Source organism: Aotus nancymaae, unplaced genomic scaffold, assembly GCF_030222135.1.
Source record: "Aotus nancymaae isolate 86718 unplaced genomic scaffold, 86718_ANA_hifiasm-v0.15.2.pri h1tg000025l, whole genome shotgun sequence".
NCBI classification, from domain to species: domain Eukaryota; kingdom Metazoa; phylum Chordata; class Mammalia; order Primates; family Aotidae; genus Aotus; species Aotus nancymaae.
The window spans coordinates 29,682,719-29,696,772 of NW_026988438.1; the positions used below are offsets into that span (position 1 = coordinate 29,682,719).

Genomic DNA, 14,054 nt, shown 5'->3' on the forward strand with positions numbered 1-14,054 from the left:
ACTTGCTCCACACACTTGATCCCTCTGCCTCTTCCTGCAGACCCTAGACCTTCATACCGGCTCCCCTTCATTCACGCTGCCAGCTGCCCAGAGTGTCCTTTCTCCAGCTCTACCTGCAAAATCCTGTCAATCTCTCAATGATCAGCCTAAAAAGGCCCCTCCAATGGCCCCAAGCAGACTTAAGGCCTCCTCCCACTCTCTCCTGCCGAGGATGCCAGCACCTGCACCAATCACAGCAAGTGCTCCTTAAATCTATGTTCAATTTGAACATCTCCAAAGCAGAGGGTCTTGTTCCCCAGCAATCACTCCACCAGCCACATGTGACATGACTGAACCAAGTGACAACCCAGCACATGTTGGGCTGGCTGGCCCAGAATGGCACAGCTACTGCTAACAGGATTAACCAAAACTGGGAGGCACCCCCACCCCTATGTGTGATGGCCCAGCAGAAAGATCCCAAGGAAACTTAGGAGCGACCTGCCTTGTTCTGCACAATGCCGTATTTTAACGAGGCTATGTTACTAAAGGAAAAACTCTGAAGTTTCCATTCTTCATTGAAACAGAAAAAGGTGGAACCAAACAGAAGGGTCTTTATTTCCTATAAAAAAGAAGAGAGAGTTTTACTGGTTGTTTTAAAAGCAAACAACAATACAGTGTTCAGTATGCATATTGCTGAAGAAGTTTTTATTGAATTGCAGCAGGGAAGTCCATTTTCCAGCATGGTTAGTCTCTTTTCTTTTTATTTTTCAAGCTCATTCTTCTTATATTTGAGGAAAGAGAAACTCAATCCTGAGGGTCTTACCTCTGGAACATCTTTAAACCAAGCCAGCCCGTGCTCACATGGGCCAAAATCTTTGTAAGCTCCTTGCAGAGGCCTTGAGAAACAAAATTTAGCTTTGCAAGGGATCTTGGAGGTTCTCTGATCCTCCACAGGCAAGACTAGGGGGTTTTCAAACTCAACCTCACACTAGAACCATCCAGGACATAAAGTTCTTAAAAATAATCTTGATGTTCAGAAAACACAACAGCCAATTAAACCCCAGTTGCTGAGGGTGAGACTCCAGTATCAGTAGTTTTAAGATTCCCCCAGGTGATTCCACAGTGCACCAGGTTTGAGAACCAGTGCTCTAGTGCAGGTTTAGTAAACTGTGACCCACAAGCCAAATCTGCCCCCACCACCTGTTTGTAAATAAAGTTCTACTGGCACACAGCAAAGCCCATTTGATTCCATACCATCCGTGGCTGCGTTCATATCACGATGGCAAAGTTGAATAGGTGCAGCAGAGATTACACAGCCAGCAAAGCCAAAAATACACTATCGAGCCCTTTACAGAAAACACCTCCCAACTCCTGCTCTGGTATGACTCTCTACCATGTGTAAGAACTTCCTCTGTGACGCCACCCATGAGTGGTCCCCCATAAACTCTGCTTGAACCAACCCAACCGTCCAGTGAAGGGATTCCCACCACCTCTCAAGGCAGCCCCTCTACTTTTTCATAGCTATGTTCTCCAGACTTCTGGCTGATAATGAGTTCACTGTTCATCTCCCATCAACCCACGCATCACCCTCCAGAGCCCCAAAAATGGTCAATCCCTTCCCCAGGGACAGGCCCTCAGAGAGGAAAGGCAGTGGCTCTCTGCCCACTCCTCTCATGATGAGCCCACCCTCTCTCTGCCATGGTATTATATCTGAGGGGGGTTTCTGAAGCCTCGAGTGAGCTCCAAGACCAACAGGGGATCCTATAGCCTCTTCCCTGCACCCTCTCTCTGAGTCAGACCTTTCCTACAGACTCACTATTTTCCACTAAAATCAGCTCTTTTCTTCTCCTCATTAAGTATAAGGAAAATCTCTCTGACGGAAGCATTTGTCCACATGTCATCAAATGTGGGCTGGTGGCACACAGGAGAAAGGACATGCGGATTCATCTATCAGGGCTCAGAATGACAGCTCCCCGCTAGGCACAGTGTGCTCAACAGAGCCTGGACACCTGGACTCTGCTTTCCATAGAGGCCACGTGCCCTGGGCTCTCCTGTTCTCTCTGCGGGCCTCACTTTTTCCAGCTGCTTTTGGAGACGCTACTGCTGGGTAATCTTTAGGAGCCTAAGGGACCTGCCCCAAGCGTGAGTGCCCTCTGCAAGACTCATCACCCCATGAATCTGGTAACAGATGACAGAGCACCTCCTCCCAGGTTTGGGGCCACTTAAGTGTATCTGACCCTCTGTGGCTTCAGAAGAGAGAATGGAAGGAAAAGGGGGGAGAGATGAGAGAGAAGGGGAGAGGGGAGAAGGGAAGGAAACGAAAGGACAAAAACTCTAGGAAAACATTTTACTCTTTGATTTGTATGCTGAGTAAATACGTAGTAAGTAGGAAGAGAAGGAGGTCAGTGGTGTCCCCAGGAGTTTTAATTTTCCCCTCCTGGATCTTGGTGAAAGGCCAGAAGAGGACAGCGGGAATGACATTCCATCCTGCAGGAGCCTCTTGCCACAATAGTGGTAAGGCCACCCTGGTAGCCGAGGGTGGTGAGCAATCTCAGATACCCCTGCAGAGGAGGCTGCTGTGGCCAGGAACCTGATCCTGGTCCCATGACCATGAGGCCCTTTAAGTGGCCATGGGAGTGCACCTGGATGGTGCTGAAGAATGGTTAACACCTCCTGTCCTTCTCTCACTGCAACCTGGCCAGGGCTTAGGAGACCAGTATAGGAGCTGTGCTGCTCTAATGGGGACAACTGGACCATTCCCATCACACCTTAACGGTGCCCACAGGGATATGACGAAACAGGTCCCACAGTGTTTGGATGGGAGGACATAATCTCCTCCCTCACCTTTTGTCTTGGAGGGAACAAGAGCTGCCAGGACTAGATTGCAGTTTTCCTGACTTTCGGTTCACACTGTCTTCTACATCACACCCAAATTTCCATTTCAGCAATGACCAACAGATTACGATGAGCTGGACTGGGCCAGAAACACCAAAATCACACCATCCACATCCATTCAAATCAAGATGCATTTAACCCAGGAGTCTCCTTACACTTACCTTTGCTACTGAAAGGTCAATTGGCTTTGATGCTGTCTGCAGCTTGAGCACTGATGGGACTGGGGACAGGATGACCTCTTCCCTTATCAACTCATCTTCCACATCCTCTGAAAGAAAACCATGGCCATGTGAGCCCCTCATTATGACTCAGAGAACAGAACATGAAGTCACTGAACACCACAGACATTGCTAAGTTTGCAGAAAGTGTGACTGAAAGGAGGGTTCCTCCCCCATTCATTCACTCCAGCTGTTTTGGGGTTCCCAGACCCTCAGTGGAAGGAAAGCAAGCAGATCAAGAAAGACCATGCTCCTTGTCACAACCCTGCTCTGTTCATCTTTGCTCACAAGGATTTGCCGAATGAGACTTAGCTACTGGTCCACTAGAAAGTTCTATGCATGGACATGTAGTGGAACAAGTGCCCAGGGCCTCAGCCATCGAACCAGGACCAGGAAAGCCTAGCTCAGACACATTTCTTACAAAAGGTGGGCATGACTCATCATTCCCCTGAGGACAAAGGTGAAGAAGACAGGACTAGGAAAGAAAACGGAAGCATTCCTGATAAAATATATTGCAGATGATCACTATTGTAACTTGCATTTATTGACTGCTTGAATTTTATCACCTTCCTCCACAACAGCCTTATGAGAAAGTAATTATTATTGCCCCCACTTATAGATGAGGAAACTGAGGGTTAGAGGTATTAAGTAACTGGCCCAAGTCAATCAAATGGAAAGTGGCAGAGAGTGACTCCTAGTCACTTTGCCATCCCACTTCCCCAGACCTCCAGCAGAGACATTAAGCCATATTCCAGATATTGTCATCTTATAGTGGGGCAACTGAGGCCCAGAAAGGGTCCCACCTGGGTCTCTGATAGCACTAGCTGTGACTTTCCAGTTAGCTAAGGTCCCCTTGTCATTACACATGCTGCCACTGAATTCACCAGAACACAGTGATAAAGGACCCAGGGACAAACAATGCCAAGGCAATGGTGCCAGCAAGGCTGGGCAGAGTGAACTCCAGAGGGTAACTGAGGCCTTGGCTCTGTGAATCCAGCTCCCTAGAGGAGCCTGCCAGAGCGGGCCTGCTTGGGTGGGGGTGGTATCAAAGGCCACCATTCCCAGGACACACAGCCTGTATCTTATGCTACAGCCTCCTTTCTCCCCAGGGAGAACCAGCCACAGCACAAAGGGAACTCGTGGAGATTCAGGCCACTGAACAAGCAGACAGATTCTACCGTTGGGCTGGGGAAAAAAAAAAGTCTGCAATTTAAATATGAATCTGAATTTAGATGAGAACACTTCTGATATGGCTTGGCTCTGTGTCCCCACCCAAATCTCATCTTGTAGCTCCCATAATTCCCACGTGTTGGAGGGACTAGGTGGGAGATCATTGAATCATGGGAGTGGGTCTTTCCTGTACTGTTCTCATGACAGCGAATAAGTCTCACAACATCTGATGGCTTTATAAAACAGGAGTTTGCCTGCACAAACTCACTCTTTGCCTGCCGCCATCCACGTAAGATGTGACTTGCTCCTCCTTGCCTTCTGCCATGATTGTGATGCCTCCCCAGCCATGGAACTGTAAGTCCAATAAACAACCTCTTTCTTTTGTAAATTGTCCAGTCTCAGGAATGTCTTTGTCAGCAGCATGAAAATGGACTAATACAGTAAATTGGTACAAGTAAAGTGGGGTGCTACTGAAAAGATACCCAAAAATGTGGGAACAACTTTGGAACTGGGTAACAGGTAGAAGCTGGAACAGTTTGGAGGGTTCAGAAAAAAAAGAAGGAAAAAAAGGTGAATCTTCGTAGAGACATGTTGAATGGCTTTGACAAAAATGCTGATAGTGATATGAACAATAAGGTCTCAGATGGAGATGAGGAACTTGTTGGGAACTGGAGCAAAGGTGACTCTTGTTATGTTCTAGCCAAGAGACTGGTAGCATTTTGCCTCTGCCCTACAAATACATAGAGCTTTAAACTTGAGAGAGATGATTTAGGGTATCTGGTGGAAGAAATTTCTAAGCAGCAAAACATTCAAGAGGTAACTTGGGTGCTGTTAAAGGCATTCAGTTTTACAATGAAAGCAGAGCATAAAAGCTTGGAAAATTTGTGACCTGACAATGCAATAGAAAAGAAAATCCCATTTTCTGAGGAGAAATTCAAGCTGGCTGCAGAAATTTGCTTAAGTGTAGCCAGAAGCCAAATGTTAATCCCCAAGACAATGGGGAAAATGCCTCCAGGGCATGTCAGAGGTCTTCATGGCAGGCCCTCCCATCACAGACCCAGAGGCCTAGGAGAAAAAAATGGTTTCATGGGCTGGGCCCAGGGTCCCTCTGCTGTGTGCAGCTTAGGGACTTGGTGCCCTATGTCTCAGCCACTCCAGAGATAACTAAAAGGGGCCTATGTACAGCTCGGGCCATGGCTTCAAAGGATGCAAGGCCCAAGCCTTGGCAGCTACCATGTGATGTTGACACTACAGTTCCAAAGAAGTCAGGAATTGAGGTTTGGGAACCTCCACCTAGATTTCAGAGGACGTATGGAAACACCTGGACGGCCAGGCAGAAGTTTGCTGCAGGGGCGGGGCCCTCAGAGAACCTCTGTTAGGGCATTGCAGAAGGGAAATGTGGGGTTGGAGCCCCCACAAAGAATCCCTACAAGAGTACCACCTCATGGAGCTGTAAGAAGAGGGCTACTATCCTCCAGACCCCAGAATAGTAGATCTACCAACAGCTTGTAATGTGTGCCTGGAAAAGCCACAGACACTCAACACCAGCCCATGAAAGCAACCAGGAGGGAGGCTACACCTTGCAAAGCCACAGGGGCAGAGCTGCCCGAGACCATGGGAACCCACCTCTTGCATCAGTATGACCTAGATGTGAGACATGGAGTCAAAGGAGATCATTTTGGAGCTTTAAGATTTGACTACTCTGCTAGATTTTAGATTTGCATGGGGCCTATAGCCCATTTGTTTTGGCCACTTCCTTCCATTTGGAATGGCTGTATTTACCCAATGCCTGTACCCTCATCGTATCTAGGAAGTAACTAACTTGCTTTTGATTTTACAGGTTCATAGGCGGACGGGACTTGCCTTGTCTCAGATGAGACTTCAAATTTTGGACTTTTAGGTTAATGCTAAAATGAGTTAAGACTTTGGGGGACTGTTGAGAAGGTATGACTGATTTTGAAAAGATGAAGACATGAGATTTGGGAGAGGCCAGGGGCAGAATTATATGGCTTGGCTCTGTGTCTCCACCCAAATCTCATCTTGTAGCTCCCATAATTCCCACATGTTGTGGGAGGAACCCTGTGAGAGAAAACTGAATCATGGAGGCAGGTCTTTCCTGTGCTGTTCCCATGATAGTGAATAAGTCTCATGACATTTGATGGCTTTAAAAAATGAGATTTTGGGCCACAGGTTGTAGAGATGTGAGTCCTCCGTGGCCGCTGGCTATAAAGTCCCTGCAATTTGGTATACTTTTGCCTTGGTGTTGACTCTATGCTAGGGCCAGTACAACATTTTGGAGGTCCCACCGAGATTTATCTTCGTCCATCACCAGACAAAAGCCATCTCAGAGTCTCGCCCAGGCAGGCACTCCCACCTCAGAGACCTCTAGGGGAGGCGCCCCCTGAGATGTTCCAGGTCCCCAGAGTTCCAGCCCCGTGGAGGATGAGCGACTACCCGGCCCACATTCACCCAAAATTCCTCAGGGTCCTGGGGACCTCCGAAGTCCTTACAGGCGCTCCAGTCTGTTCAATCCTGGATACACCAGCTCATTAAGGACACGCGTCCCACCCCATTGGACTTCGCAGACCAGCCAACACACCCCTTCCAGCCTGGAGACTCTGTCCTTGTTAAAAGATTCACCACCTCTGGCCTCATCCCCCATTGGAAGGGACGCTACATGGTTATCCTGACCACACCCACCGCACTCAAGGTGGACGGACTAACGGCCTGGATTCATCACACCCATGTCAAGACTGCCCCACCGGAAGGACAATGGAGCGGCAAACACTCATTCCCCGATTCACTAAAGCTAAGACTGGTGCGCTCTTCATGGTCACCACCCTCGCCACCCTAATCTGTGCTGTAAATCCCTATAGCAAAGCCCCACAGGACCCACCTACTATCAATGGGTCCTCACCGAGGGATCCACTGGAGAATATGTTAGTTCCTTAACTGGGAAGGGATCCATCCTAGTCAACTTAACCGTGGAGTACATTCCAAAGAACCCCATTACCTTCTCCCTAGACCTCTGTGCCCTCCTGGGCCCCAACCTAAATTTCAGAACAAATGGAGGTATAGCCGGGTGAGGCAGTTCAGGGGCAAAGCAACAACTCCAGACCATGGGGTTTTATCTGTGCCCAGGATCCACCCCACAAAAAAAAAAAAAAGATGGAACTGTGGAGACTTAAATGAATTCTTTTGCCCCCATTGGGGTTGTGAAACTATCTCCACTATATCAGGGTACACCAAAAACATAGACTAATGATGTTAAGGTCTCAATATTAGCCATTAGAACCAACAAACAATATTAACCTGTTGGAGGAATCAATGATTTAATTCCTGTAAATAAAACAAGGGGGAATGTGACATGGTAAAAGCCCCATAAAACTGCATACCTCAACCATACCTCAGCTTTCTGTTGAAACGGTTCTCTGTAACCCCTAATGTGACAGGCAAGCAGTCCAAACCTATGCCATCTTGGCCCCTGTGACTTGTAATAAGTAATTAAGGTCTGTGATTTCCACCCTACCCAGACAATGTGTGAACAAACGCTTATCTTGACTTTTGTGAACCACTTAAGTAACAATCAGAATGTCAAAAGTCCCCTGGCCCTTGGAATGTCCAGAGCCCCTCACCCTCATCTCCACCCAGAAGGTGATTTACAGAATCCACTAGCCCTCAATGTCTGAAGCCCCTCACCCAGACCCCCGCCCCTCACCCTCACCCCCAAGGTGGTTTTACAGGTATAAAAGGTCTTGACACCCTCCTTTCGGGGCCATGGGTTGGAGAGATGCGAATTCTCCTTGGCTGCTAGCAATAAAGACCCTGCAATTTGGCATAAAAAAAAAAAAAATGAGAGTTTGCCTGCAAAAGCTCTCTCTGCCTGCCACCAACCACGTGAGATGTGACTTGCTCCTCCTTGCCTTCCACCATGAATGTGAGGCTTCCCCGGCCACAGAGAACTGTGAGTTGTCTATTAAACTTCTTTCCTTTGTAAACTGCGCAGTCTCAGTTATGTCTTTATCAGCAGCATGAAAACAGACTAATACAGCTTCTTAGTTAGGGTCTCTGAAAAGTTACCCTATGACCACGGCCTTACATAAATAACCCAAAACAAAGCCCAGATGTCTACCTAGCAACAGGAATGGGACTAAAAACATGGTACTGGGTAAAGAAAGAAACTGAATGAGATATATAACACAATGCTACCTATGTCAAGTGAAAATGATGCACACAAGACATTATAGATTTTGCAAGAACATATAGAAGAAAAAGATATAAATTAAGCATAAAATAATGGTTGCTTATGGGAAAGGAAGGTAATAAGAATATAAGGGGTAGGGCTAAAGAGAAATAAGGAAAGAAAGTTACGAGGGAGAAAGGGAAGGAGAGAGGAAAATGTAAAAGGGAGGGAAGAGGGCCAGGGGCAGTGGCTCACACCTGTAAACCCAGCAATTTGGGAGGTCGAGGCAGGCAGATCACCTGAGGTCAGGAGTTCAAAAGCAGCCTGGCCAACATGGCGCAACCCCATCTCTACTAAAAATACAAAAATTAGCCGAGTGTAATGACACGCACCTGTAATCCCAGCTACTCGGGTGGGGGAGTGCTGAGGCAGGAGAATCACTTGAACCCAGGAGGCAGAGAGTGGAGGTTGCAGTGAGCCGAGATCATGCCACTGCACTCTGGGCAACAGAGTGAGACTCTGTTTCAAAAAAAAACTGGGGGGAGTGGGAAGGAAGAAAGGGAAGACAACTGGTGGGCAGGCTTTGCAAAGACCAACACTCAGAATGTTCTCTGGAGGAAAAGAAATGTGTGATTAATTCCACCTTAGACATCTGAGGCCCCAAACAATCGGGCAGGGTAACCTGAGTGATTCCAAATTGCTGGAGAACTAACCCTGAAGCATTCCTTGGAATGCCTTGAGCCAGACTGTTTCCTGGAGGCACAAAGGGACAATATTTAAGCTTATTTGGAGGTTTCTATTTAGTATGATGTTGTCAAGGAGGGAGCCAGGTCTGAAACATGCTTTGCCCGGGTCCCATGAAGTAAGTCTGGGAATGAAGACTGGGAGCCCAGGAAAAGCAGACCTCGATGAAGGATAGGCCAGAGTGAGCCCCTTGGAAAAGACACTCATTTGGCTTCTACATAGAGAAACTGGCCCCTGTGCAGGGAGTTGATTCAGGATCACATAGCAGGCCTCAGGCCCAGATGTGGTGGGACCGCCATGCAAGGGAAAAACAAAACACTCCAGAATGACATGTTGGCCAGGCAGACAAGGCCATCTGCAAATGCCAGTGGTTTGAGAATGCTATTTTAAGGTCCTGGTTTAAATGTCTGATTGAAAATAAGTAAGTTTTGTTTCCCATACCATTTTATGTCCTTTTATAAGATATATGTGTGTGTGTATGTATGTATAAAGCAATTGGACTTTATTTCAATAGGGAGTCAAAGATACCAAGGGGAATGATGTTCATAGGAAGACTCCACAGGGAGAATGGCTCACATAGTTTTTCTCTGGGAGCCTGTGCAGCATTTCCTACTGACCGCAAGATATCTTCTGGAAGTGCCCTAATACCAGAAACTCAGAACCCTTCCTGGCTTCAGTTTCAATAAAAGACCCCCTCTCTCCTCTACCCTTCTACCAGAGCCTGAGGCTGAAACCTCCACCCTCTCCCACTCACCACGCCAGTCCAGCCTCTGGATTACTCTGCCTCCAGAATGTCTCATATCCTGCCCCCCTGCTGCCTCTCTCTCTCTCCACTGTTATAGGAATATGTCCTTATCTTTCTATTTACTAAGCAAGTGCATTCTTGAGTACCCATGATGTACTAGGGATGATGTGGGACAGAGGTCAGAGATGACTAAGGCCCCACCCCTTCATTCAAGCAGCTCCCTGCCCAGAGGGAGAGACAGAGCCCCTCGCCCCCACTGCAACCTAACCCAGTAAGTGCTGTAACAGGGATGAGTGCAAGGGTTTTCAGAGCAGAGGGGGAGGCAATTAATTCTGCCATAAATGGTCAAGGAAACTTTCCATAAGACGTGATATTCGGGCAGATCCTGAAATACCCATTGGATTTCCCAGGTAACGTGGGTCTCATTACCTCTTCTCTGGACTATGCCAAGAGCTCCTCACCAGTCTCCTAACATCTAAGCTTGCATCCCTGAAGTCCAGATATAGCCCCCAAATGTGCAGTCCTAGATATCTCAACACCACAGAATCTCTGCACAATGACTTGCTGTTCAGTTGTTCAGCAGAGCACTCAAAATCATCTTACCCGGCCCAGCCTTCACTTCAGCATCATCACACTGACCCCCATGTCCTCCCCCGCAGGGCTGTTACCTCCAGCCAATCTTCCTCACACATACACCAGCCTTTTGCCCATGCGACTCCTTCCACATCTCTATTTGGCAAGACCTTGCCCATCCTTCAGAGTCCAGCCTAAATACCTACATGATATAGAAACTTCCAGAACTGATATGGTTTGGCTGTGTCCCCACCCAAATCTCATCTTTAATTGTAGTTCCCATCATTCCCATGTGTTGTGGGAGGGACCTGATGGGAGGTAATTGAATCATGGGGTGGTTACCCTCATGTTATTCTAGTAACAATGAGTTCTCACAAGATCTGATGGTCTTATAAGGGGCTTTTCCCACTTTTGCTGGGCACTTCTCCTTCCTGCTGCCATGTGAAGATGGACATGTTTGCTTCCCCTTCTGTCATGACTGTAAGTTTCCTGAGGCCTCTCCAGCCATGCTGAACTGTGAGTCAATTAAACCTCTTTCCTTTATAAATTACTCAGTCTCTGGTATGTCTTTACTAGCAGTGTGAGAACGGACTACTACAGGAACTCATCACAGAACTTGGCTTATTAAAGCAGTTAAGCACTGCTGGGCATCTGCTTCATGTGTTGCTATGGGAAAATACCTCTCTTCCTTTGTCCTACCCACCCCGCCCTCTGAAAAGGCAAAGCCACCTTTTATTCACCTTGGTCTGCCTTCTACAGAGCCTTGCATATGCCCTGGTAGGTAATTGCTGACAAGAGCTTATTGAATCGAACCAAAGTAAAATGAACTGGGGTGGAGAAGGAGCACTATTCCTCTAACCAAGTTTGATTTTTGTTTCTGCGCCGCTCAACCCCCAAACCCCAGCTCCCACAAGACTTCTCTTTCCTTTCCTCTCATTCATGAACTCTGTCCGTGACTGGGTTCCATGGTCTCCCATCCCTCACTTTCTTCTCCTTTCCTAAATCATTAGCTGAGCCATTAGCAAAGAGGGGTCAGCCTCCTCCAGAAAGCATGCACACACATACTTCAAACAGCTGCTTCTGAGAATTGCTAATAGCCTTCCTTCCAGTAGAAGCTCTCTGGGTTCTGAAGGCCAGGAACTGCTTTGCTTGTGTCCAAACACAAGCGGCTTTCACTGCAAAATGTTAAAGTGTAGAGGTGCACAAAAAGGGCATGGATGCCAGCACTTCCTGCCTCCATGCTGTACTCTGCACAGCCTTGCACAAAAACCTGCCCCCTCTGGGGAGCTCTGAGGATCTGCTACCTCTGGGATGAATCATGCAGAGTAAACAAACCCCCACCTCCACCACCACTGCTCAGAGGCCTGCCCCTTTTTTTCAACTTTATCAAAGCAAACTGTCAGACTACACGTCTCACACAAGGGACTTCTAAATAGAGGCACTGCTTTTTTCCTTCAGTTTAAAAGGGAGAGCTCAAAAGGGAGAAGAAAAGCATGTGAACAGTTCTTGTCTGCCCAAATAGTGCAACAGGTAAATTGTTGGCTCCAGAAGAGGAGCAAATGTTGGCAGCACTCAAGCCTCATCCTCTCACGGCCAGCACGTGGTCTTAACATCCTCAATCTCTAGCTGCTTCTGCAAACCCCTGCAAACACATCCATCTTTGGAGAGCAGGGAATTACAGAAAGAGAGAGAGAAAAAAAGCTTACTTCAAAACTAAAGAGTGGAAGGAAATGTGCTCTATCTTGATCTCAGAGAGCAGTTACACAGATGTACACAGAAGTGAAGATGCAGACCAGAGCACTTAAGGTTATACACTTAATGCTTTCACTGTTTGTGTCTTATGCCTCCATAATACAATGATAAACTTTTAAAAAGTATGGGCCTTCCCAGACAGAGCTATACTGATATTTTGAATGAGAACCGTCTTCTGGAGACCTTAGTAAGTTCCGAATCCCTCCCCCCTGCCAAAACAAAAAAAAAAAGCCAAATGCAGAAAGAGCTTCTCTGGCCCCACAGTGTGGATCCAAAAATGACTGGTCTTACAAGGATTTCTCCAGGAGAGAAGGGCAAGCAGTAGAAGACATCAATCAGTGAGAGAGTAGTGAGAGTAGTCTGCTCTACTCATTGGACCGGCCCTACTTGCCGAGGTCAGGTGGGAGGAAAGGGGCCCCACACCATCCATCTCCCAGACAGAGCCAACAAGGACCCCTTGGGCTCTAATGGGCACAGCGCAGAGGCACCCGCTCCACCTACCGAGCTGCAGGGCATCCAGCTCACCATCCACCTTGTCAGACGTCAGCAACTGATTTTTCCTGGAAAAAAGAAAATATCAATGTACCAGAGGAGACTGACAGAGAAATGCAAACAGCAGAGAAGACTGTTAAGAGCAACAGACAGACATTCAGGAGAAAGGTCTCTCTATTCTTGGCCTTGCCTCTGTGTGCCTTGAATACTTCCCCTCTCTCAGCCACAGGTTCCACATGGGATGGGACAAAATGGCCCCCATGATGCCTGTCGATTCTGTGTTCTCATGAAGAGACTCATACTACACCAGTCAATACATGGATGGTCAGCTCTGAAGGTTGGCGCTTGCCAAGCACTGCACGTAGGCTGTCTCACTAATTTCACTGCAATACTTCTGGGAAACACACACACAAACAAATTGGATTCTTGTCATCATTGCCCAGAATTTGCTCATCGCATCTCCAAGCTTTTTGTTTGTTTCCTCTCTCCTAGCTTTCTGGTAAAGCCATCAGCAGCCATTTATAAGAAACCTCTGAAATGCACCAAGATGTTTAAAGGAAGCCTCCTATATCTTCCTGTTACTGAAGACATTGCCCTGTGATTCTGATTTGTAAATTCAGGTATGTGCACACAGAGCTTTCTTAAAAGGTTCCTTAAAAGGTGGATGCTTTTAAGGAACATTTTCTAAAGCTCCCTTTAGATTTTTCTGTTCTCCAGCATGCATCGATCTGAACTAAAGTGAAATCATTTCCAAACAGAATGTATTAAAAAAAACAATATTACATCACTCTCCGAAAACCCATTTACTATGTTAAAAAATGGCAGCTCTTTTGAGCATGGCATTGAAATATATTTTCCTCCAACATCCTTGCAGGGTAAGATATGATTGAAGTAACAATCGTAATCTTGCCCTGGTGCACTCTATTGAATTGGTTTCCTCCTGAAGATGTATGAAGGGGCGTGAATGGAAGACCTCAGAGGACGCACAGTACCAAATCCCTGAGCACACACTTCTTCGGACTCCAGGTTTCTTTCACTGGCGCTAGAACACAGAACTCCCTCTCCCTCCCTCACAGGCAGTCCTCATCCTCCACGTGCCCTCCTCGACACAGTCAGGTCATTTGCCTTAATTCAAAACCACAAAATCCCTCTGCCCAACACTACCAGGATTCTACAGGCATTCTTGTGGGGACTGGTGAAAGAATGAGCTGGAAAGAGGAGTTAAGGCACAGAGGGGTAATCAGAGGGATGTGGAAGGGGCAGTTGACACACTGAGGTTGTATTAGCACCCCTCCACCCATGA

The 14,054-nt window shown here is 47.3% G+C and overlaps 1 protein-coding gene across 1 annotated transcript in view; it reads right to left on the bottom strand.

Annotated features, from left to right (window-relative positions):
* The window catches only part of MINDY4 (MINDY lysine 48 deubiquitinase 4), a 128,249-nt gene that overhangs the window by 51,698 nt on the left and 62,497 nt on the right, over positions 1 to 14,054 (bottom strand). The window contains exons 6-8 of the mRNA XM_012475127.2: positions 12,761 to 12,819; positions 3,036 to 3,142; positions 482 to 598 (exon numbers count right to left, since the gene is read on the bottom strand). Of these exons, the coding sequence (XP_012330550.2) occupies positions 482 to 598; positions 3,036 to 3,142; positions 12,761 to 12,819 (283 nt within the window). The remainder of the gene's footprint in view (positions 1 to 481; positions 599 to 3,035; positions 3,143 to 12,760; positions 12,820 to 14,054) is intronic.